The 26,885-nt window shown below is 44.3% G+C and overlaps 1 protein-coding gene across 1 annotated transcript; it reads left to right on the top strand.

Moving 5' to 3' along the window:
• The first annotated feature begins 331 nt into the window (after positions 1–331).
• On the top strand, positions 332–22,658 carry CFAP53 (cilia and flagella associated protein 53). The gene is made up of 9 exons (XM_075586209.1): positions 332–630; positions 1,376–1,547; positions 6,135–6,364; positions 11,464–11,637; positions 13,169–13,472; positions 14,842–15,060; positions 17,134–17,350; positions 18,811–18,913; positions 22,047–22,658. The coding sequence occupies exons 2-9, from the start codon at positions 1,476–1,478 to the stop codon at positions 22,285–22,287; spliced, it is 1,560 nt and encodes a 519-aa protein (XP_075442324.1). The 5' UTR covers positions 332–630; positions 1,376–1,475; the 3' UTR covers positions 22,288–22,658.
• The last annotated feature ends 4,227 nt before the right edge of the window (positions 22,659–26,885 follow it).

Genomic DNA, 26,885 nt, shown 5'->3' with positions numbered 1-26,885 from the left:
AGCATACATACATTACCATAATATAATAATGTATAAACCCACAGGGGGCTGCATCACCCCTAATGCCAGCCCCCCATGTCCTGAAGTCATGCATTACAGACACTTTGACAAATAAATATCTCAATATGTTTAATATGTTCCTCCACAAAAAAAAGCCACCTATTTTTTTATATAAATATAACAAAAATATATATATAACAAACACATTATGTTATAAATAGACACATTTTTTTTTAAATGTCATTCATTTGTCCATCAGCAGTCACAAGGACAGTTTTATCATATGATATTCCACTTTATTTAGATGACAATTCCCTATGAGTAGAGTAGAGTAGAGCAGTTACAAGATGGTGAGTGAGACATCCGCGTCACTCGTGCGCCCCCTGCAGGCGGCGGCTGTAACTCCGGTGACTTAATGCGCATGTGCGTGGCATGGACCTCGACTCGCTGCGTCTGTTTAGTGCTTCCGCGCCGTTGCTAGGATACGAGGCTCGATCCTTCCGTAGTTCGCGTTACCCCAGTAACAGGACGCGGTGTATCAGGACCGAACCTGCTGGAAGAACCCGGTGAGCGGAGTCTCATCCTGATCCTGCCCGGGGACTGATCCTTAAATCTCCACAAGGAGTGACGGTAATGAGACCCCTGTGTCGCATGTAATGTATGTTCTGTATGTAATGTATGATATGAATATATGTTTGTATGTATATATGTCGTGTGTTATGAATGTATGTAATTAATGTGTGTGTGTATATGTTATGTATGTATATATGTTCTGTATGTATGTATATATGTGATGTATGTACAGTACGTATGTGTATATGTTTTGAATGTAATGTATGCTCTGTGTGTGTGTGTGTGTGTGTGTGTGTGTGTGTGTGTATGTTATGTATGTATATATGTTCTGTATGTATGTATATATGTTATGTATGTACAGTATGTATGTGTATATGTTTTGAATGTAATGTATGTTCTGTATGTGTGTGTGTGTATGTTATGAATGTATATATGTTATGTATGTATGTAATTAATGTATGTATGTGATGTACACATACACTTATAATTGCATCATATTTTTTAAGTCAAATTATATTTTATCCATGTCGTATAGATAAGCTATTTATATATTTATCTTGATATATTTGTCTTTCTACCGAATTTAAAATATCTATCTATGCATCATTTTATCAACTGTCTTCCTATTATATCTGTCTAACATTGTTATTATATTATCTATGATCTGAATCTACTTGATATATATTTTATTATATTTTGTCTTTATCGTCTTTTGCTTTTTCTCTCTCCCTCTCTTCCACTCACATAGTTTGTGCTACACATACCTCAATATCTTTCCTCTAACCTCTTCATCCTCATCCAGCACCCAGTGACCTGCGCTCGGTGTGTAAAACTGGAGTCTCCTGCCCTGACATCTCTCCGCACATCCTCACGTCGCAGGGCACCTCACACCGCGAGACAGCATGCTGCTGAGCCAGAGAAGCAGACCCCGCTGCAGGGAGGTCACGGGGCCCGCCCCTCACTCCGTGGCCTTGGTAAGTCACTAGAACAGTGTACAAACCTTCTGTAATACAACCCTTTCGTGCCTCACATCTTTCATTGTTGTGTGATACCTTTTTAGAGGACCAATATGCGACTTCTTAACTCAGGGGATTATTCTGTAAAGCAGGAGTGGCCATCTCCAGTCCCCAAGGGCCACCAACAGGTTAGATTTTAAGGCTGTCCCTGCTTCAACACAAGTGGCTCAATCAGTGGCAATCAGTCGAATTGAGCCACCTGTGCTAAAGCAGAGATAACCTGAAAACCTCTTGCTCTAAAGTGTATTATTACTGATACTTTCAAGTGTAGAGTTTGTGTGTTAGTGCCCGAAAGGCACTGATGTACTTTAGAGCATAACCCCATAGATAATATTACAGTGTACAGAGCTATCAAAACTTCACATGTCTCTTCAAGTGTACACTTACCTTTATGTACAATGGAAGGAGAGACATATGCGGTATTGAAAGCGCTGTTATCCTAAACTGTATCACAACCTACAATTAATGTAAACTGCTGAGAAGGAATTTGGAAGCTAATAAAGTGACCTATTTAGAGTATTCATCCAGGAAATGCAGTGTAAACATCATGTGATGTGCGACCGTCTGTGACTTGTGCATTCCGTGTATGACTTGTGCACAGATGCAAGTGTTTTATTTCTTCATTGCACCCTGCATGATGTGGGGTTTCTGTATCCTTTTTACACACTAACTGCATTGTGTGGCTCATTTCAAGCTCACAATTTATGTTGAGCACCCACTTAAATTGTGAACGTGCTGTACATTTGAAATAGATGTTTATCTAGATGTATGGTTGGCAGGTCCAGTGTACCCATGACAACTCTCTTAACCAGTCGGTAAGTCACTAAGTAAGTCCCATGCTCCAGCGGTGCACATCCACATCGGTCAGTGGGGAAATAAGGTGTGAAACGTGGGAAATGTGTGTACAAAGCATGTAGCTGTATACTGTATCTGGTCACGGGACTCAAAGTGGCTGCACAGGTAGATCTACGACTTGCATTCGGAAGACATCAGATCTACGACTTTGCCTGAAGCCTCCATCACTAGAGTCGCCCTAGGGGTCCCACAGTCACAGTTTTAATGCTGCATTGCGGTCCAGCAATCTGAGAGTTGCAGTGTTTTTTTTTCTTTTTTAACAAGGGTTTCTATGGACATCCCTAAAGGGTTCCTTGCAATTTTCATGTCATTTGAAAATTGTTCCAAATACAGAAAGTCTCAGACACACTATTAGAGAAGGTTGGGGTTCCTTACACTGCATCTGATCTCAGACACACTGTTAGAGAGGGTTGGGGTTCCTTACAATACATCTGATCTCAGACGCGCTATTAGAGAGGGTTGGGGTTCCTTACAATGCATCTGATCTCAGACGCGCTATTAGAGAGGGTTGGGGTTCCTTACAATGCATCTGATCTCAGACACTATTAGAGAGGGTTGGGGTTCCTTACAATGCATCTGATCTCAGACACTATTAGAGAGGGTTGGGGTTCCTTACAATGCATCTGATCTCAGACGCGCTATTAGAGAGGGTTGGGGTTCCTTACAATGCATCTGATCTCAGACACGCTATTAGAGAGGGCAGAAAAAAGCAGAACAGAAAGGTGAAAAATAACGTAGAATCAATCCTCAATGTGTGCTGGAAATGTTAGAACACTGGTGAAAAAATGCAAAAAACAAAATTAGTCCCCAATGAAAAAAGCAGTCTTAGACGGTACTTGTTAGTAATAAAAGCTCATGAGAGAACAAATAATACTTCAAAAAATATTTTATGTAGAGTCTGCAGTCTCAAAGGACACTGACCAGGTCCAGAAGAGAAATCTGCAAAAAAAACAAAGAAAAAGAAGAGCAAACTCAGAAGTATCAAACTGTCTTACAAAAAAGTAGACCTTATGGTTACAAAAAAAGCTGATATTTCATTTATATTCTGTAACGTCATTTTCATACAGATGCAACTGCCGGTTTTGAGCCAGCATGTGAGGAAAATTCACAAGCATCTCGCAAACGTTCTGCAGCATAGTACATAGACGCTCTAATGGCCCATCGGATTAACACAGCGGGGGTCCCTGCATTTAAATGGGACTCCAGCCTGGTAGGAATCACATAGCGTGAATCCCATTCAACCGCAGGGACCCTGTGACAGGGTGAAATCAGGTACTGATAGTTATGCCTGGGAAACATACATCTGAGTCCTTCATCCAGCACTCAGAAGGTTAACCCAGGAAGAATGGTTGGGCAATCAGGAAGTAAGCGGAGACAGCTGACAGCCACCCTTGATAAGGAATGTAATGCTTGTGGAAGGTGGCTGTCTCAGACTGCAGAGCTGTCCTATGCAAGCTGCTAGCCAGATGGATTTCCAACCCTCTCTCTCTAAAACACAGTAAGAACTTTAATATTGTTTCTTGACTATTGTGTTATTTGTTAAAAGGTTGGGAACTGGAGATAGCCAGCCAGCAAGATAGATAGGGCTTGGATTGTTAGTAAGTTCTCCCAATGTGGAGTAGGTGTTATTTTGCTGCAATGTTGCATATGGGTTTTGTATTGCCTTAAAGGGACAGTGTGCCCGAATATTTAGTTCTGCTGTGGAGGAGTAAAACCCCTTTACATTTGCTTTAACCTGAAACTACACATGTGGACTATTGTCTGACCTCGCCTACAGGCCGTCCTGTCACAGACCCCCACTGTGTTAATCCGATGGGCCATTACATCGTCTATGGGCTATGTTGAGGATATTCCCCCGACATGTTCATGGAATTCCTCAAAATCTGGGCCAAAACCGACAGTTGCATCTGTATATTGATGTGTTTCTACTGCTAGAATCACTGCATCTGCTACGTTTTTTAAATTACATGTATGTATCCATTGCTATGCTCTATATTTGTGTTACACTTTTTACCAGGGAAGAAACAATTGCAATAGTAGGAGGAAGCCACAACCTCTGTATTAATGAGCCACAACCTCTGTTTTAATGAACAATTGGTTAACTGAGGAAGAAGTTCATAGGCGGCTTGATAAAATTAAAATAAATAAGGCACCTGGCCCCATTGGCATACATCGAAGTGTTCTTAAGGAGTTACGTTCAGTGATAGCCAAACCATTACATTTAATATTCAAGGACTCCATTTCCACAGGCTCAGTACCACAAGATTGGCATAACGCAGATATGGTGCCAATATTTTAAAAGGGAGCTAGATCACAACCGGGGAATTTCAGACCTGTAAGCCTAACTTCAATAGTGGGGAAGTTATTTGAAGGTTTAGTATGGGATAATAGTCAGGAATAACTAATGGAATGGAATTTATGAAGGATAAATCATGCCAAACTAACCTTATTAGTTTCTTTGAAGAGGTAAGTAGGAATTTAGACCAGGGTAATGCAGTTGATGTGGTCTACTTAGATTTTACAAAGGCTATTCATATGGTTCCTCACAAGAGCTTGGTGTACAAAATAAAGGAAATTGGACTCGGTAAAAATATTTGTACCTGGATTGAAAACTGGCTAAAGGACAGACAACAGAGGGTTTTCATAAATGGAACTTTTTCAGGTTGGGTTAAAATTGTGAGTGGAGTACCTCAGGGATCGGTACAGGGACCCCTACATTTTAACTTGTGCATTAATGACCTTGAGGTTGGCATAGAGAGCAAAGTCTCCATCTTTGCTGATGACACTAAATTGTGTAAGGTAGTAGAATAAGAGCAGGGTGAAATTTCTTTCCAGAAGGACTTGGAGAGACTGGAAACTTGGGCAGGTAAATGGCTGATGAAGTTGAATACGCATAAATGTAAGGTTATGCATTGCGAAACAAGAATAAACATGTCACTTACAAATTAAATGGGGATAAATTAGGGGAATCTTTGATGGAGAAGGATTTAGGAGTGCTTGTAGACAGCAGGCTTAGCAATAGTGCCCAAAGTCATGCAGTAGCTGCAAAGGCAAACAAGATCTTATCTTGCATTAAACGGGCAATGGATGGAAGGGAAGTAAACATAATTATGCCCCTTTACAAAGCATTAGTAAGACCACACCTTGAATATGGAGTAGAATTTTGGGCACCACTCTTTAGAAAATACATTATAGAACTAGAGCGTGCAGAGAAGAGCCACCAAATTAATAAAGGGGATAGACAATCTAACGTATGAGGAGAGGCTAGCTAAATAAGATTTATTTACATTAGAAAAGAGGCATCTAAGAGGGGATATGATAACTATATACAAATATATTCGGGGCAGTACAAAGGACACGGGTCATCCCTTAAGGTTGGTGGAAAGGAGAGTTCACCAGCAACAAAGGAAAGGGTTCTTTACAGTAAGGGCAGCTAAAATGTGGAATTCATTTTCTTTGTTTTTACGCTACTAGAGAGCGTTTGGTTTCTTCATAATTTCCTAATATGATTATAGGGTTCCTTAACCAAAATAAGGCTGGAAACAACTGGGATAGAGTGCACAAAACTCAGCATTGTCAAGACTTTCACTACAGCACTGCCGCACTTATACTTTCATTACCACCAATACTGTAGGTCTGCCGAACAATGACTTATGATGAACATTGAACAATTCTCCTCCTTTCCGACAGAGAGCCAAGTTTCCTTCAGGCAGGCCAACGGACTTCTTGATTATTGAGCGGAGACGTCGTGAAGAGTTACGGAATCAAATGCTTGACTTAACCAAGCAGAACGAGTACGAAGATCTGAAAAGCAAGTGGAAGACAATTACTGACCGCAAAATACTACAGAACACGGTCCAGAGGAAGGTATATAAGACGATGGAAGAGTTCAAACTGGGCATTGATGAAAGGAGGGACAGGTAATATATCTGCATGATTTGTGTATCTGTTTATCTGCACAGCAGTAAAGGTGAATCTTTTTTACCAACTTTGCTGCAAAAGAACATAATGATACCATCAAACCTTTTATAGGAGAATAACTTCAGAGATCTTAAGGCTCAATTGGTCAGGCTGAATTGTAGGCTGGGGGCTCTCTGTTATTACCAGAATAATTACACTGCATTTTACAGATCTTATGGGAGTCCCATATAGTTGGCTAAGCATTGTCGAGCAAGGACATTGCTATCTAATTGTATAATCACTCTTATGAACATAGCATTAAAATTACTCTTATAAGTTCTTTCCAACTTGCAATGATTAACTCTTCTCATTTTTTTCCCCATAGGCACAATACTGAAACGTAGACATGTGCAAACTTTTCACATGAGGTTTCAAACCTTATAGATTTCACGCTCCATCCCCCCCCCCCATGTAAAGTTTGCTTCTTTTAAAAAAAAATTGTAGCCAGCTTCCCTTGCGCGAAAAATCAATGTGCATTTAATTTTTGTTTACGTTCAAACTGTTTAAAAGGGGCAATCCTCACCTTGATGCCGCTCCCACCACCTTTTTTTAAAAATCCCCATGGATGCAAAGCAGGGGGTCCTCAGAACTGAACCGCATTCATTTCAGCTTCAGGGACCCCTAGTTACCGGGAAGGTGCCGATAGTTCATTCCCGGCATCTACATCCATGCGTCTTGTGGGCCAATAGGAACTCCCCAACAGACAAACTCGCAGCTTCCTAGTCGCCCGCTTAACGCAGGAGATTTAAAGCTCCATTTTGTTTCCCCCTGGAGGGGACGCTACCGGTGGCATATTCCCCAGCGAGTATCTTGGCAACTGTAGGTGTGCGCAGGTGAAAACAGGAGACTGCTTTTGGACAATAAATGTAGGCTTTTATTTCACCCAGAGCTTTAACAAAATATTAGCTTGTGATCATCATAAACAGGGTAAACGGCATAAGCCAGGCCCAGCTCTTATAGGAGCACTGAGTACACCAAGAATGTAGTCCCTATCTGTGGGTGGAAGGGCTAAACCCCTTACCAACCATAACACAAGCTAAGTCTGGGGTAAGTTTTACCTTCGGCCCCGGGGTTCCTCCTGGCTGGGATAGGGGATGGAAAGTCCAGGTGCTCTCTTCAGCTGACCAGCGAGCGTTCAAACGCAGCCTGCTATCTATAGCTGTCCAGGGTGTGTTTCTGGATCCGTTTCTTATACCCCTAACGAGGCAGCTGAGGAGATTAATCAAGCTAGCCTACTCTGGAGGTAACCTCCTCAGTGCTGTCTCGGGCTCTTTAAACATGTTTCCGCTGTCTCACTATCTGACAGAGGATCCACCCTGTTACAGGAACCTCGGGGTCATGAAGCTAAAACGAATGCGGTTCAAATCCAGAGACCCCCTGCTTATCATCCGTTTACAAAAAGCGTGTGGGGGGTAAAGATGAAATAAAAAATGAGCAGGGGGGAACAGCTTCTTTCATCTAAATCAACTTGCGTCTAAAGCAAATGATTTTTTAATGTTTTAAAATGTCCCAGAGCAGCTATTTCGCTGCCGGAAAAAAAAAAGCCAAAACAAAGAACTTAGGGCAGGTTGGACAGTTTCGCTGAAACTTTTGATGTACAAATATGTACTTTATATTATTATTTTTTTTGTTAAAGTTCGATTAAAACAACCGCAGATTGAATCTCAGAAAGATTGCTCACGTCTGCTCAAAAGCAATAAACTCGCAGATAACCAAAGCACTCATCTTTCAACAATCCATTTTTAAAAAAATGATTCCTTGCAAAAATATGTACCATTAATGAAGAAGCAGCAAGGACACACGTTCAAACTGAAGCAAATATTTTTGTTGTGCTCAGGCTTAAAGAGAAAATGAGTAATGTTTGTAGGCAAACTCAGGGCTCAGTGAAACATAGAAGTGACAGTTTTGTTCTGTAGGTAGCACATTTTGCATACTGTATAATGTTTAACACTATAGAAACAAGGGATTCTGAAAGACGTCTTCCCCACGCTGAGAAGAGTTCAGCTCTATTCAAATGTATGGCACTGCACTCTTCTCTAGTACAGGGAAACGGCTTGGGCCCTAATCGCAGCATCTCCAAGCCCGGTTCTGTCAGAGCATTTACATTCTCGCTCTCTTATTTATGGTTTGATAATTCAGCTACTCAAACATAGAGGTAAAAAACGTGGCAAGAAGTGCTCAAGTACCCGGCCAAAAATGATGAATTAAATCCAGAGTTTTGTAGGCATAGGTGAATCAATATTCAATATAATGAATGAGTATATACATAAAGCAATTACATGTAGCCCTTTTTGTGAACCGGCCGACCCACCCAATATCACATTGGCCCCTCGTGGTCTAACCGGTCCCTTTCCCTGCAACACACCTGCACTAAAGGACTACTGGTACTGCATAACCTGTGTGGCTCCAGGAGATCTGAGCCTCCGCTAGCTGGGAGCCTGGGGAAACCCTTACCCTTACTTGGTGCAGCGCCTCCACTTACCCAGGATCCCCCGTTAGGAAAGATAGCCCTGAGTAAGAAATACAATGACACTCGTATACGATAAAACAATAACTAACACTTTACTCAACACACACATATAACTCATTACATAACATCACATAACATAACCTGATGCTCTACCCGCATCACCTCAACCCAATGTCTGGTGTTCCCCAACCAAGTGTCCTGTGATCACCCCACACCCAATGTCTCGTAACTCCTACGGAGGTCGTGGGTGACTGCGCAGTCACTATATTATGCTAGGGCCCAGTTGGTGCACTTTATAATAATGAAGATACCTTCCGAGCACTCCAATGCTCGGGACCGCAACTTTCTTCTCAAAGGGTCAGACGTCCGTCTGATCCTTTCCAGGTACTCTGCCGGTGGACCCCAACGAGGGTCCCACCGCTCAACGGGAACTGCAACCGAACCACGGCAACACCAACCGCGTGGGAACAGCAACCGCCGCTATCCCTATCACTAACCACTGCTAGAGCGACAGCAACCCTAACCTAGGGCCTGTCCCTGAGGAACCGCAACCTGGGATGACTTGAGGGAAACTCCTAGGGCCTGTGGACATAACCTGCCCCCCCTTCCCCTAGCTACCCAGTCCTAACTGTAACTGCTACTAACTATTCCCAACTCACCTGCAGCTGACACACCGCACACACTGTCAGCCTGCAGGGATCCACACTTCACACACACTGCACGCACTGTGCCCAGCACATACAGCGACACTACTCACAGGCAGCTGCAATCACACACAGCCCCTGGATCCCGCAGCAAACACACTGCTAGCACACCGTGCCTCTTTGACAGTGCCCACAGCTCTCTCCGCTGCGACACTGCCAAACCAGCACCTTCCACACTCAAGGGTCACCTCCCTAGCTAAGGCGTCCCTCTTCAGTTACCCCCTGCCCTTTACCCGGGAATTGGGGCCTGCCTGGGAATCTAGGGAGGACCCTTACCTAATGCAGGAGCCACGCGCTCCCTGCACCCTTCCTACTCCTTCCTCTGCTTCTTCCTGACTGCTGTTGCAAAGCCCGGGAAATGTATCTCTTTTCCCGGGCTGAGCTTCCTCCAGCCCTATTGGCCACTAGGGAGCACCTGACCTCTGCCTCCCTAAGCCTCCTGGGAATTGTAGTTCCCAGGGGCTGCCTAATGCATTGGGGCCGCGTGCGCGCTTCCCTCGCGCATGCGCGAACCCCTAATGGCCGCCTCAACCTTCCTATCCTCTTCCCTACTCTCGCGCGAGCTCTTCCTGCTCTAGGGAACCCATCGCGCGCTTTTGTCGTACTGCGCATGCGCGAGCTAACGCGCAATGGCGGAGCACTCTCTCCTAGCCGCCGAGCCGGTGGCAACGCGATCGCGGCCCTAGCGACGGCCCGATCGCGTCCCCGGCAACCAGCCTGCACCGCTCCCTGCAATGGCCCCCACCCTCGCGAAGTGCCGGCGGGTCCGTCGCAGCCTCCGGCGGCACCCGCTACCTCACGGCACTCGCGGAGAGGGGCCAGGGATTCAAATTTTACCTCGGGGCTACATACATATGACAGGTAATCCCTGAAAACCAGGGGAAAGTGAAGTAATCACCACCCCTCGGTTCATTGGGAGTGTCCGCTTAACATGGAAAATATAGTACTCACAATCACCTCCTCTCAGTCTGGATGGACGTGCTGCTGCTGAGGAAAGATCCAAGTAAAAGTGAGAAGTAGAGCAAAGCCAAAAAAGGGAGCAAGGAGAGGATCCAATAAATGCAAAAATATTTAATGGAGTCTGTCTGTGAGAGAGAGTGTCTGTCTGTGAGAGAGAGTGTCTGTCTGTGAGAGAGAGTGTCTGTCTGTGAGAGAGAGTGTCTGTCTGTGTGTGTGTCTGAGAGAGAGAGAGGTCAGACAGAGAGAGAGGTCAGACAGAGAGAGAGGTCAGAGAGAGAGAGAGAGGTCAGAGAGAGAGAGAGGTCAGAGAGAGAGAGAGAGGTCAGAGAGAGAGAGAGAGAGGTCAGAGAGAGAGAGAGAGAGGTCAGAGAGAGAGAGAGAGGTCAGAGAGAGAGAGAGAGGTCAGAGAGAGAGAGAGGTCAGAGAGAGAGAGAGAGATGTCAGAGAGAGAGAGAGAGTGAGGTCAGAGAGAGAGAGAGAGAGTGAGGTCAGAGAGAGAGAGAGTGAGGTCAGAGAGAGAGAGAGAGGAGAGAGAGAGAGAGAGAGAGAGAGAGAGATGTCAGAGAGAGAGTGAGGTCATAGAGAGAGTGAGGTCAGAGAGAGAGAGAGTGAGGTCAGAGAGAGAGAGAGAGGTCAGAGAGAGAGAGAGAGGTCAGAGAGAGAGAGAGAGGTCAGAGAGAGAGGAGTTGATAAAGAACTTGTAGTTCGAAACGCGTAGGAGATTATCCTCTATGCTTTGGTTACTCCATTAAATATTTTTGCATTTATTGGATCCTCTCCTTGCTCCCTTTTTTTGGCTGTGCTCTACTTCTCACTTTTACTTAGCTACTCAAACATGCAGGATTCAGTCCAGTGGCACTAACATGGTGCCTTTATTAGCAAGATAACAATGAATGAGGTGCCGAGTGTCTCCTCTTTGCTTCAGGCTGAAGACCTTGCTGGGAAATGAAGAGATGGAGCACATCAAGGAGATGGAGTCTATGGAAGAAACAACGCTGGAGAGGCAGGCACAAATGAGGGAGAGAACCAAGAGCCTTCGACAGAGAAGAGAGCAGGAAAGAGAGAAGGTGGTCGCCGAAAAACGTGACCAACAGTTCAGGTAGTTCCCAAACACGTCTTAAACTTTGAAATGAAGCGGAGGCTTCTGGGCCGCACAGTTACTCGCTCTGTGTAACCGGGGATTGCACGGCTGCTGTTAGCAGGTTGATGACCATAACTAGTAATATGTTGCTGAAGGAGTAGCCTAGTGCTACTGTCTTTGAAGTGGGTGAACCCAGTATGAATCCCAGTGTTGGTTTGCCTTGTGACTTTGGGTAACTCATTTAATCTTCCTGTGCATTAAGCACCAAAATTAGGCTATAATTGTCCCTGCAAACTTCTATTTACAGCGCTGCATATATTGTAAGCACTATATAAGAATTTTTTTTAAATTAAATTATGGTCATGAATTGTATTATTACTGTATTATTATTCTTCAGACTCAGTTCTCACCTCTTACTCTCCCCTTCTTTATTTATTTAATAATGTTAAGCAATGCAAAAAAAATAAAAGCTGCCACTTTCAGGTTAAGGTTTTTTCTTTTACTGTGCTCTGTACAGATGTAGGTTTGCGGTACTATTTTACAAACCATAACCTAATATGTGTCTCGCTGCACAAGGTACTGTAGAGCCAAATAATTCAAGCCAGGTTAAGGCTACGGCGGCAGTGCTCACTGATGCACGCACGCCTGGCGGCACATGCACAGCTAAAAGCCGCGATCTGCAGTTTGTAGGGAGCGGTGGGGGGCGTGTCCATGATGGAGGGGCGTGGCCAGGTGTCTACACTACCTGCGCTCCTATTGGTCCAAACTATCTGCCCTGCCATTGGCTCCCCGGACACCACGTGACCACGTCGCCGCACAGAAAGACAACATTCGTGTCTTCTTTGCTGGCCGACGTGCCATTGCGCTTCGTGAGTGCCCACAACAGAAAGCACTGTGGCCTGCCTGGTAGGTGTGTATCTGGTGTGCGGTGTGCGCACCACCGTGGCCACTGGGGACCCGGCCTAACACCTCATCTACCTCACATCAAGTTGAATACAGGCAGTCCTCGTTTTACAACGCTTCGCTTTACAACGAATGGCTTATCCAACGCTATGCAATGCATACCTATGTTCATTTTTTCAACGCCAAAATGGCTTATCCAACGCGCTTACGACGCTTTGCAAAGTTGTTTATGTGTATATAATATATATTATACTATATAATATATTATATTTTTATATTATATATCATGTTATATTATATATATAATACAGTATATGCACTATATAATTTATGTGTGTGCTGCATATCTTATTGTCTGCGTAAAATATTTTGTGTATTTTAGCATTAAAAATGCCTTCAGGAACGGAACCTTTCATTTAAACAGTGTTCCTATGGGAAAACGTGTTTCGCTTTACAACGTTTCGCTGTCCAACGCCATTTTGAGTAACGCATCGTGTCGGATAACCGAGGACTGCCTGTATTATATTCAGAACATTGTAATCTGCAAGCAGTGTGAGACATGTAGATGAGTCTTGAGTTTCAGAGACCATTGAGTGGTCCGTATTTTGTTTGCTTTCAATCTGACGGGTGTTACGATACCTTTCAGGGCGCAGTGTGAGGAGCTACGTGCTTTGCAGACGCGGGCTCATCAGAACCAAGTTTGCACGGAGAGGTGGGCGCAGCTCGAGCTAAAAGAAGAACTGAACAAGCAGCACAAGGAAGAGGAGGCTCTCTTTGACCAGCTGTGGGAAAAGGACCGTCTGGCTAAGCAGGAACGTGAAGAGAGAGATACTCAACGGCAGGCGGAGCTCAATCGGGAAATGTCTGATATACTGCAACTCCAGAGAGCTGCCACAGAGGCTCAGAAAATGGAGGGGAAGAGATTGAAAGAAGAGGAAGCGCAGTTGCTGGTAATAACATTAATAAAGAACCTACAGCGCCTGTAAGAGTTATACCCTTTTTCACCCTATCATTTCGTGGCTTGCCCCCCCTTTTCACCCTATCATTTCGTGGCTCCCTCTCTCAGGAATTGGCAGACGGTACATACTGTCCACGCACCCGGGTTATTATAAAGTCATTGTTTTTAGGTATCATATTTTTTAATGTAGGCCTTGATGGGAGAGTTTATCCCCCAAACCTCATTTTACATATCCCTACATAAATTATGCTGGTATTTTGAAACCTGTTTCATACATAGTTATCCTCTTTTTTTTGTCTAGATCAGGAATGGGCAATTCCAGTCCTCAAGGACCACCAACAGGTCAAGTTTTCAGGATATCCCTGCTTCAGCATAGGTAGTTCATTCTTTGACTGAGCCACCTGCGCTGAAGCAGGGATATCCTGAAAACCTGACCTGTTGGTGGCCCTTGAGGACTGGTGTTGCCCACCCCTGGTCTAGATCTTGTTTGAAAACACATTTTCTCAAGGAAGCATTTAATAAGCATGAACATACTTCTGGTTATACTAACTGACCAGATACACTTACTTACCCCCATTTGCAACATTGTTAATCACTGGAATGCCCTTATATTTATTCCAAGTTACTTATTTGGTAACTGGGGATTCTCTCTTTACACATTTTGCATGATATTCTTGTGTTGTGTCTTCATCCCTCTGTATATTTACATGTAAACCTATTGAAAATTAAGGAAATTCAGAAATGTTCAGATGAAAAAACATAGATTTGCCTGTGTGTATTGTAACCGTGGGATTTGCTACAGAGCCCTATGAGATGCTGCAAATCTCTGCACACACTGTGTGTATGTATGTATGTATGTATGTATGTATGTATGTATGTATATGTATATATATATATATACATATATATATATATATATATATATATATATATATATATATATATATATATATATATATATGTATATATATATATATAATTTTATTTATTTATTTTTGATCCATTGAAAAGTATAAATAACAAAAGTGAGATGCTGGCGACGTTTCAGTCCATCAAGTACCTTCATTGGGGTGATGCCTCAGGACCTTGATGAAGTGCGTTTATGGACGGAGACATCGACATCATGTCGTTTGTCATGATTTCTCTACAACTAGCCGTGCACCCAGCTTGCTTTTCTTATTGCGCCTTTCCTGGTTAATCGAGGTGGAACTCTCGGGAGTGACAATCATAGTAGGTAGATTTAACCTTCTGAATCTGAGCCCTTTTCATATAGCAAATAAAGCTTATATGGTTGTGCCTTGTAAACATGTGGCGTAGTTTGCTGGATAGATCTAATGATGTAAATGATGCACATGCTGCAGGTGGAGCAGCGGCAGCTAATGAAGATGGAGGATGAACGTGCTTTGAGGGAGAAGCGGCAGAAGCAGCTGGAAACCAAGAGCATGTTGGACAATTCCATCCGCCTGAAGATGAAGCGTCTCGCTCGGGATCAGCAGGAGGAGCTGGCACTCGACATGAAGATCATGGAGCAGCTTCTGCAGGACTCTCACGATGACACAGAGGAAAAACGCCAGCGAAAGGTGAGGACTTCGCCAGACTAGTACAAAGAAGCACGGCCTGTGCTGGAGGGACAAGCAAAGCTATGCTATATAATGCATTAAAGGCCTCTCCAGCAATGAACATTAATCCTTAGTGGGGAATTCATCAGAATATAACTTTGATTTAGCACTGATTTAACAACACAATTGTTTATATTAGGAAAAAACTGGAGATATTCTATAATTGCAGATAAAATGTGGGTGAACGATTAAGAATGTTGAACCACTTTTAATTATAAACTATAGTTTTTATTGCATTTAATGATTGCATTAACACTATAAGTAGTAATGCTATTACTAAAACAGTACTTACTACATTGTACAACTAGAGTGATTGCTAAATAGGACCTTTAAGGCATATATTTATAAGGTAGAATGCAGTGAATAGAATTCTCAAGTACAGGCAATTTTCACTTCATACCTAACATAGGCCCAATAAATAATAAGTTAGATTTTGCCTTCTGTATGTGTCACAACATTACTTTATAGGAAAAAATATACACAAAACATATGCCGAGATTTTCAAAACTCCGTGATTGCTGTTCCGTGCGATCTGACCCGGAAACCCCTATTTACATTACCGGGGCTCTGTCTGATCACACAGAACTGCCTTGAGAATCGCGGCATTTATCCTGATGGGAACTAAACTAAACATTTAGTTTTGCTGTACACTGTCACATTAACAGAGTTCACTTCGAAGTTTTGTTTCTATTCTTTTATTGTTAACAAAAGAAATACACAGGAATACACCTGCATGTGTCTGGGCAAAGATCGATGCACGTTTTCCTCATTGAAAATCTATGTAGCTTGGAGCTGCCATTGAGAAAGTCTGAATGCTGCAGCACGTCTTTCGTGCTGGCCCTGGAATACGTTGGTTATTAATGCACTCCTGAGTCAATATACAAGTGAACAAGAAAAGCACAGGAGGCAAATTATGCTATTAATAATGGGAAAACATAGACAGCTTAATATACTAAGGATTCATGTTCACAGTATGTATCCCTTAAAGTTATGTAGTGTACTTTAGGGATAGGTTAGACCAGGGTTGAACATAACATTAATATCTTGAAACAACCATCATTCACCGTGGGCATCTGTAACCCATTTCATTTAGAAATGCCAGCACACTGGAAACATCACATAGCTAGTAATCTAGATCAGCTGTTCTCAGACTGCGTCCCGGGACACGCGTGGTATGCAACGACCTTTGTGGTGGTCCTCGGAAGCCTTCAACATTTCCATTTATTTCAGGAAGTTTGGTTTTGAAGATTGTGTCTTTTCTATCTGAGGCAGATCCAAATCCATTGTCAAATACTATGGTACATGTACATATAAATATAAATACAGAATATTGATGTACCGAGCTAAATATAACTATGGTGATTTTCCAAATGGTTTTTAATGCCTCTGTGGTCCGCGATAAAGAAGAGTTTGAGAACCCCATGATCTAGATAACTGTTCGGCACAGATTTTCCCTATAGGAAGAATTGTACTTTTGTAATGTTTCAATTGGAACCGACAATCAAATTGCATTAACAAATGTAGGTTTTTGCATTGATAGAGCTCTCTATTTGTAGTGTGTGGGTGACACTGAGACACACCTAAACCTTAATGTCTGGTACACATGACACTATAAAATTCTATAATTTTGAGTAAAATTAGCATTTTATTTGAGGTGTTGTTTGAATTATCGATATTGTGTTTAAAAAAAAAAAAAAGTACCACGTGGCGAAAATTATTAGTAAATTTGCTTGCATATAGTGCAGGGCGGCCAGCTCCAGTCCTCAAGGACCACCGACAGGTCAGGTTTTAAGGATATCCCTTCTTCAGCACAGGTGGCTCAGTCAAAGACCGAGCCACTGATTGAGCCACCTTTGCTGAAGCTGGGATGTCCTTAAAACCTGACCTGTTGGTGGCCCTTGAGCACTGCAGTTGGCCACTCCTGACATAGTAGCATATATATATATATATATATATATATATATATATATATAAAGGTATCGAGCAGCATCCATCTGAGCTGCTCACTATGACGAATCGTGGTTTGTATTCTAGCTGGAGCTGCAGAAGGAGCAGCAGGTGTATCGGGAATACCTGGCTCAGCAGCTGGAAGAAGGGAAGCGTCAGGAGCATGAAATGGACAAGCTGATAGAGGCAGACCTGGAGAGATCCTGGGCCAAGCAGGCAGAGCAATTGAGACTGGAGAAAGAGGCCAGAAACCGCCTGATGAAGGACGTCATGGACACACGCCGACTTCAGATACAAGACAAGTGTAAGGGAGAGTCTGCTGGCCGTCATGAACGCAGAAGTACAATATCACAACAAGCAGTAGCAAACCTACATCTGTTTCATTCTAAGGCTGCTAAAGGAGCCAGCAGTGTACTGCGGATATTATTACTAAACATGCAGCTTTGAAAACGCATTCAGGGCCACATACACTGTATGATTCACGCAGCAACACACACCAACTCAATGTATATATTTGTATTCTTTAATAGTCAGGCTCTTTATCAGGTAATCATATACCTTGAATGGCAGACGTGCTTTGACGACCGTACGTCATGTCTCGGACTGTACAATGGCCATTTTGAGGCCTCAAATTCAAACGCACAAGCTTCATAATCTGATGGTTTTTGCTTTGTGCTAGTCCATTAAAATGCATCAATGTTTGTTAAATATTTAGGCTTTTCCTGGCACCATACACAGTATCAGGTTGTTCCAATACTACTCTACAAGGCAATCAGGAAAGCAAACGTGGTTTCTGTTTCACTGTCTTATGATATGCAAGTGCACCAGGGAATGTCAGAACACGTGTGAAGAAGTGAACACGTGTGTGACATACATTTGGGACAAATTGTTGGGTCTCCCTCCTCTGACATGCACATTTTCAATGACGTAAACCAGGGGTGGCCAACTCCAGCCCTCAAGGGCCACCAACAGGTCAGGTTTTCAGGATATCCCTGCTTCAAATACTCAGCCACCTGCGCTGAAGCAGGGATATCCAGAAAACCTGACCTGTTGGGGTTTCTTGAGGACTGGAGTCGGGAACCACTGCACCTATTGCTGTGTGTTATTTTCTGGAAACAGTTTGGAACATCAGGGCATGCCTGTGTACATATGTTACTATACAACACCCCAGGTGGTATTTTAATCCGATACATGTCGCAATTTATCATGCTATTCTACTACCAGGTTAGAGATACTATGGGCCACACTTACTATGCTGTGTTGTAAGACACCTTCCAGCATTGGAAGACCCCTTATGGCCCGTTTACTTCAATGGACCATTTGATGTCTTATAGTACAGTATAGCACTGCTTACTAAATAAGTGCAGCAAGCCAGCTTGGTGTTTGTCCATTCAGATTGCAAACATGCCTTGTTTAAAAGTGCACAACAGAACACTGGGAATTGTGATTTAACATACCAATCACATATTGAATGTTCATATGATGTGAGTGGTGCTCTGCTATAAGGCCCCCTCACGATACAGCCCATTTAAGTTGTGTTCGAGTGAATGTGCCGTAAGGTGTCTTATGCTTAGTAAATAGGAGATGATAAAAAGTGCAATATTAAGGCTATTCATTTCTTCGTGTCTGTGGCAAAGTCGTGATACAATAACACAGGTCTTGTTGTAATAATGACAACAGAAAAGATGTTGTAAAGATATGTGGATGTTTTAGGAAACACTGACTCCTTTTTGTCTGATAAATTATTTTCTTTCGTTTTTATAGTGCAAAGAAATGCAATAAAACAGGGAGAACTGGCCCGTGATCGGGAGCTGCTGCAAAAGGCTATTGAAGAACACAAACAACTAGAAATGGATAGAGCTGAAAGGTAATGTAACATGTTAAAGCACCAGAGCCACTGACTTTATACAAATGTGTGTGTGGGTTTATATTGACTAGTTACCCTTTCAGTGCGAGACAGACAAGTACATTGTTTGTGATAAGGAGAAGGCAAAGATATTAAAGAAAAGATTTGCCTCTGTATATATTCATAACTTTTCTCCCAATCGGGCTACGATCGTGTACCACACTGAAGGGGGGGGGGGGCTCACCACGCACCCCCTAACATCCGTCTCGACCGCAGGGTGAACGCCCCAAAGAGCGGTCCCGTGATCTGGAAGGGTCTGCAGCCATGGAGGTGGCACAACGCTCTGGCACTGAAAGGGTTACATTTACCAAAGGGGTTGAACTCAACAGACATGTTTTTTTCCAATGTCCTATACTGTGTAAATATGTATGTAACTGTACAACTTTGTTTTGTTTCCCCGCCCCATGAAACAATTATTTTTTCGTGAAATCCTCTGGCATCTTATTTTGTAAAATAGTGTTGTAAAAGGGAGGGAGACCTGGTACAGCTCTCCTAGCTGTCCCAGGCGCGGCAGCACCACACCTAGCCGTGAACTGGCGGCTGCTGAGTTTAGTAGCAGCAGCCGCCCGGTCACTGATATCCTTCCTCTCCCTGCTCCTGCCGGTGTCGGAAGTCGCGTCAACTTCCGGCTGACAGGAGGAAGAGCAAGGATCAGGTAGAGTGTGCTGCTTAGTGTGTGTGTGTGTGTGTTTGTGTGATAGAGGAGGGAGGAGTGTGTGTGTGTCAGTGAGAAGGGGAAGAGTGTGTGTGTGTTTGCAGGGCCGCCAACCGAAATCTTGGGGCCCCGGACAAATGCAAGGAGCAGGCCCCACCCATAGCACACCTACCAGGATTTTTACTTAAATGGCAGTGATGCGAGCCCCCATTTTACACCTCGCGAGCCCCCTCTATTTCCCTCCCTTTTCCCGTGTATTTCTCTCCCCTCCGTCTCACCTCTCACTTTCCCCCCCCTCCATCTATTACCCCACTCTCAATCAATCCCTGCTACCCCGCCTCACATGTATTTCTCTCCCCTACTCCCTCTTTTTCTCCCTCACTCCCCTCTCTCTCCTCTTCTCCGTCTCTCCTCTCCCCTTCCGTCAATTACACCACTCTCGCTCAATTCCCTCCCCCCTCACATAATTCCCCCCCACAAAATATATTCCAAACAAACCACCCCCACTGCAAAAAACTTCCCACCCCAAATACATGCAAAAAATCTGCAACCCCCAAATATATACAACTCCCCACCTCCCCAAATATATACAAACCCCCCAAAATACATACAAAAAACCCCACCTCCCCAATACATATAAAAAGACCGCCAATATATATAAAAAAACAATACATATAAAAAAAACAATGCATATATAAAAAAAAAAAAACAACGCATATACAAAAAAGGCCCAAGGCATATAGATGCCCCCACTCCTTCCCAATACATATAAAAAGACCCCACTACCCCCACAATACATATTAAAAAAAGGAAACATACCTTGGGGATGGTCAGGACCAGTGTCTGCGGGGTCCAGCGGAGAGTCAGGGCCCGGCCGCGACCGGCCATCAGATGCAGGCCTCTTCACTGTGTGTCCCACACCGAGCTTCCAGTCAGCGCGCACCGGAAGCTGAGGCGCGCTGACGTCACAGGCTGGGACAGGAAGCCGACCGGCAGCCATCATCTTTTGTCCCCCCCCCCCCCTCTTGGCGCCCCTGACGGCCGGGCCCCCTGACTCACTGGGCCTGGGACGCCAACCCCGGCAGATCCCCCCCCTGTCGGTGGCTGTGTGTGTGTGTAAGTAAGTGAGAGGGGTGTGTGTGTGTAAGTAAGTGAGAGGGGTGTGTGTGTGTAAGTAAGTGAGAGGGGTGTGTGTGTGTGTCTAAGTGAGGGGATTGCGTGTGTTTAAGAGTAAGTGAGAGGGGGAGAGAGTGTGAGGGGGAGAGGAAGTGTGAGAGGGGAGCGACACGAGAGACGGGGAGATGGGGGGGGGGGGCCAAGAGATGGTGGCTGGGTTGGGGTTCCCCAGACTTTCACCATCTAATTTTGGTTCCTTAACCAAAAAAAAGTTGAAAACCACTGATATATACTGTGTGTGTGTACATACATACATACATACATACATACATACATACATACATACATACATACATGTCTGATAGTGCAGGTCTTTAAAGCATCAACCCTGGTGGAGGTGGAAAAGGAAGAATTCAAAAAACATATGGTGTGCCCCCCAAACTAGTGCAGTGTGCTTGTGCTGTAGTTTAACCTCTAATACAGAAAAACATTGGGGACAAAGCTTCACTGAGGATAAGTCTGTGTGTGTGGCCAGCACAAATAGACAGGAACTGAAGTAAAAACAGAAATCTTCAATAGAACATACAAAGGAACGATGTACTCCCAGTATTCTTAATGATTTAACTGCCATATGGACCTTTCATCAGATGACATGAAACAAGTGTTGTGCACTTCAAATAAAGGGAAGTTACTGCATTAGGCTGAGTCCCTGCGAACTGAGGGGGGGGGGGGGCAAACGAACTGAGAGGGGGGGCATACGGACTGAGAGGGGGAGTCAAAGGAACAGAGGGGGGGGCGAACAGAGTGGTGTGGTGGGGGGAGAAGGGAGAGAGAAAGAGGGGGAGAGAGAGCGAGGGGGGAGAAGGGAGAGAGAGAGGGGGAGACGGGAGAGAGAAAGTGAGGGGGGAGAAGGGAGAGAGAGAGGGGGGAAAAGGGGGAGAGAGGGAGGGGGAGAAGGGAGAGAGAGAGGAGAAGGGTGAGAGAGAGGGGAGAGAAAGCAAGTGGGGGAGAGGGAGAGGGGGGCCGGGAGAGAGAGCACGAGGGGGGGGGGGGGCAGGGGAGAGAGAACACAGGGGGGGGAGAGAGGGGGGATGGCTGGGAGAGAGGGGGGCCGGGACAGAGCCCGAATAGTGTTCGTAGAGATCTCCTATTGAGGATTTGTGTTTCTACTAAAGTTGTTGTAGTTTAACCTCTGCAACAACCTTCCAGTAGCACCTTCTAGTTCTCACCTTTCTAGCATCATGAAGGATTTATATTTGGGACAGTCGAAGTTCTCTAATATACTGATAACATCAAGATCTACATTTCTCTGTGTCCCTTCAGGCAAAGGAAAATAGCCCAGCAATATCAGCAGCAGCTTCTATCTCAGGTCGCGAATCAGCAGCACGAGCAGGAAGTCGAGAGAGAAGAGGCCCAGCGAGAGTATGAAGCCGGCCTCCTGGCCGAGAGAGCGTACCAGCAAAAGATGCAGGAGATCCTCTCCAGATCATACATAGACCAGAAGAACGTGCACCCCTTGAGAAGAACGCGCATTTCCAGTCCCAAAGACTGGCTTACACAATAGAACATATCTGTTACCATACACTCCTATTACTAACCCCCTGAAAGGCTAGGCCAGTTATCAATGCAGTGCGAGACCTTGCTGGTAGTAGATTTCTATATGAGAAGATGCCTTTCCATTAGCTTTGTAGGTATGATGTTTTCTTAATATTTTGTGTTGAACGCGAAATGTCTGCATATTTGCCATTTTCCAAATAATGCCATTCTTTCCCATTATCAACAGCACAGTTTGTGTGAAGTTCACAGCTCGCACATCTGCACACACAAAAAACAACTGGTATCAATCTGATTATTTTACTGAACTACATTTTATCAGAGCAGAAACATGAATATTTTCCTATAATTAAATACTTGGATCTTCATGCTTAAATTGTATACAGGTGGTCTTTCTTAAAACAACCAGGAAATTGTCTCCTTTACTTAAAAATGGTAAGCAAAGGTTCTTTCAATCAATGAAAAGTGAGTATTTCCTGGAGTCAAGCAAACAGGAATAAAGTAATTTTACAGGAAAGTACGCAGAGTATGTAGAACGATAAGAAAACTCAGGACCAGATGTTCACATGGCCGGTTTTCAGGTCAAGACAAATAGATGTCTAGCCCATCTTCCCCCTCCCAATCGCAGATAGGGTCCCCTAAGGTGTTCTGGGGTCTGGCTAGGTGTCTCTGTGTGGTGCATACCTGCTGGCAACAGGAGGGCCTGAGTCTCCCGCGATGACATGGGGGATAACAGGAACAGGTTACTGGGGTGAATGCCTTTGTTCTGGTTCAATGGTGCAGCGCCTCCATCTATAGTAAGCCCCAGGAATGCGGGGTGGAATCCTTACCACAGAGTTTCCCCACAGGGATGAGAGATTCCAGTCTCACACAAGGATTATCTTTAAAAGCAGCAGTCTCTTTATTCTCTGCGCAGCAGCAGCAGACAGGTACAGTGATGCACAGTCCACTAACTGTTCTCACCCCCTATGCAGGATGAGAGGTATTTGGTCCACCTCACTAACTATAGCTAGATCAGCTCTACTCATGAGCTGATCACTCCTCTGCTTCCTAACACTATCTCACACTCTAATACTTCACACTTGCACTAAATAGGAAGTGACACTGCTTTATGTAACCTCCAGTAGGCACCGCCCCAGCGTCTCTTGATTGGACACAGGGTCACGTGACCTACCTTCACTCACACAACCCAGTGTCATAAGCGGGGGAAACCCATGTCAACTCCTGGCAATCTGCCCTTAGCAGAGTTCACACACGGGGAGGATAGAACTATAGCCCCATTTCTTACCAGGGCTACAGATGCAAATTGCTTTATTTTGTATTTTAAGACGGCAGTACAGGCCATAGGTGCCGCCAATATCCCTGTGAAGTTTAAAATGTCCCGTCACGCTGGCCAATAGGAAGCTGCAACGGATGAAGTCACGGTTTCCTATTGGCCTGCGAGATATTTAAAGCCGCCATTAGGTTAGACACAGTTTCCAGTGTTGCCATCTTCTAATGAAGACCAACCCGGAGAAAATGTAAAAAATAATAATTCCCTTACTTGGTGCGGTGGCGTCTCCCGGCATCCTGCTGCAACTCCCCCTCCAACTGCAGTGAACATGGCTGTGTGGCATCAAATAACGCTGTGTTGCCATGACAACGGGACGCTACGTGATGTCATGAAGCTACGCGGGTTTCCTCTGAGGCTGTACAACGCATCTGTGAATGCTCTGAGGTCTGGAACTCCCACCCAACGCGTTTCTCCAATAGATTGGCTTCGTCAGGAGTATCTGTTCTGCTGCTTTAACTATACTGCTAGCATCTTGCAAATATGCTGTGTATATGTTTCAGGGATTTAGGAAAACTGATTTCTATGTAGCCTATTAAACTTGTATGTACATTTTTAGCATATGGGATAAAGGCGTGGGCTAATGATTCTTTATAACGTTTTAATAAGATTAATATTTCAGTTGGGGCAAAAAACAAATGTTTGCATCACACTATTGAGCACTTATAATTCTTTTGAAAGTGGCAAAGCATTCTTAGTATGGAGATCAGGCATTCAACGGAAGGTCCAATTCCAACCTCCACTTCTGCCATAGTGCGCTCAAACAAGTCGACAATATAAATACCCTAATGCAAACATAAGATTCATTTACAAAAGAGAGTTTGACGTTTAGTCATAGGAGAAAAAATGGTGATGCAATTCAGACACTGAAAAAGTTTCAAGTAAAATCTGTGGAGAGTTAAAGGGCTGGGAGATCTGAGATCCTAGGAGATCACATACAGCTGATCTTCAGGAAAGTTATAGCCTATCCAAGTAAAATCTGTGAGGCCCGCAGGGGGGGGGGGGGGGAAGTGTACCCTGAGCAGCAGAAAACAGCATCCATGTGTCATGGATAAGGGATTTCTCAGCTATCTCAGTCCTTCTTGCTCCTTGATTCCTACACACAGCGTTAGTAGCCTTGCAGTGTTCTGTCTCTTAGCTAATAACCACAAAACTGACTACCCTGCATCGCATTGTTGACTTGGAGTCAGTTGGTAAATGTCCTTTACCATTTAACCAAAAGCTCTGCAGATACTCAGCTATGTATTGGTATTAGCAGAAATTTGTTGTTCAATAGAGGACTCAAGAAGCCGCCATCACAGCCTTAGCACATCTTTCAATCACTTCACAATTGTACACTTCTGCATGGTTTCCTGTGGAAGGGAAGCGCAATTCCTGTTCAATACACCGAAAGATCACAGAAACCGCAAAAAAAAAAGAGGAAAATGCATCCAAAGATTTGGGTTGTATTTGGTACTATTTAACATTACAACTATACTTTAACATGATCATAGCTGTCTGATGTGTAATAAACAACATCAGTTACCAAAATGTATCACATTATACAAGGGAATCATTTATCGGATCCCATTAGATTGAATTTATCATTACTCCTGTTTCACTTTAGCTCTCAGGGAGATTACATGTTTAAAGCAAGGCCCCTACTGTGCATTAACAATCAGCTAAAGTAACATCAAACTAATGATGTACAGGGTGATTTACGGTTTAGTTTGGTAATTTGTTTTATTGCTTACATGTAATATCAATGCTGACTTTTAGTTTGAATGAAATACCTACTTTAAACGTATTATGAAGTCATTTTAGCTTAGTTAAGTAAAGTGAGCTTGTTAGCATGATAAAGTTGAATCTTGCAGTGGATGGATTTCATTCCCTATAGCTCCTCTTCCACAGTGTCAGTGCCCTCCCCACCTCTTGTGCTTGGCCCTCTGTCACGGAGCGGAGGAAACATGATAGATATCCATTTCATTTGTCGACGTACCTATTAGGAGAAAAAAAAAAAAACGTTTACAAAAAAAAGAGAAAAAGTAAAAAAAAAAAAATTCCAGCACAAATTTGGAATTGCCTTCGTAGGCTGAGCTCAGATAGGGTACTACAGTACCGCGCGTCCGCCTCTGTGTGCTCATTTCCAGCAGATTGAATGACGCAACTTGGAGGCGGGACTTCCGTCATCCATGTAATAATAATAATTTAAAAAAAAGGGTGTGTGTAATGTAATTGGCTGGCGAAATGCACGTGACGCGGCTGCCGCTTGAAATTACAACTTGAGTTGTCTCCTTCAAGTGCAGCAATGACAACGCTGTACTTCGTCGCCAGGATTAATTTCTTGTTTGACAACTCCCATTGTCAAACATACAAAGAGTGGCGAACGTGTGCGCGCACGCACGTAAGCGCGCGCACGTCGCGTAGCAGCCTGTCTGATCGGGGCCTTAAGAAGACAAAAACGACTTAGCTGACTGCTTAATCGGTTGATTAAATATAAGCATAAAAAATAGGAACTGAGGCAGACTTTCCTACTCTCCTTCTTGCTGTGACGCTGCAGACCCCATGTGCCACCTGGCTTCTTAGGCTACAGCCGCGCTGCACTGCACGCCTGCGAGGCTGGCGGCGCGTGCAGCCAAGTCCCCCCGGTCTGCATTGAGCTGCAGGTGGAAAGACAGGACGGGCGTGACAGGGGCGTGGCCGTGACGTCACCCGGCAGGTTTGCCCCCATTGGCTGAACGGCCATGGGGGCGTGGCCTAGCCCTCCGTCGCGAGTCTTGATCTCAATTCTCCTGAGAGCAGGAGAAACTGTTGGCGCAGCGCGGCGGCGCCCCCTCGCAGCGGGCCCAGCCCCATTGTGGGGCGGCTCTTGTCCCTGGCGGGCGCTGCAGTAGCCAGCGGGGACCTGGCCTCATATTGAGGATTCCTCCTGTCTATGCCAAGCACTTTTGAATTTCTTTACATAACCTCCAGCACGTGTGGCGGGAGATATTCTTACAGATTGGGGGGCTCAATTCCAGTCCTCAAGGGCCCCCAACAGGCCTATTGTTGTCTATTGTTAAAGATCTACTTCACTTTCAGCAACAACAAAAAAGGACACCCCTCACAATTCCCTTGAGCTAGCTGCCGTAAGACATGCTTTGTGCCGAGGATTCTTCCTGTCTGTGTCCTGCTGCCTCCTCTGCTTACTCTGGCACTTCTAAATGCACTAAATTCTCAGGGTTTGTGGTAGTCTCCTTTCCTGATTTTCGGGCATCTCTCGCCAGGCAGCAGAGCTAACAATACAATGACTGCATTAT

Source organism: Ascaphus truei, chromosome 1 (assembly GCF_040206685.1).
Source record: "Ascaphus truei isolate aAscTru1 chromosome 1, aAscTru1.hap1, whole genome shotgun sequence".
In the NCBI taxonomy this organism is placed as follows: Eukaryota; Metazoa; Chordata; class Amphibia; order Anura; family Ascaphidae; genus Ascaphus; species Ascaphus truei.
The sequence above is the reverse complement of the archived record's forward strand: the minus strand, read 5'-3'. Positions and strand labels throughout refer to the sequence as shown.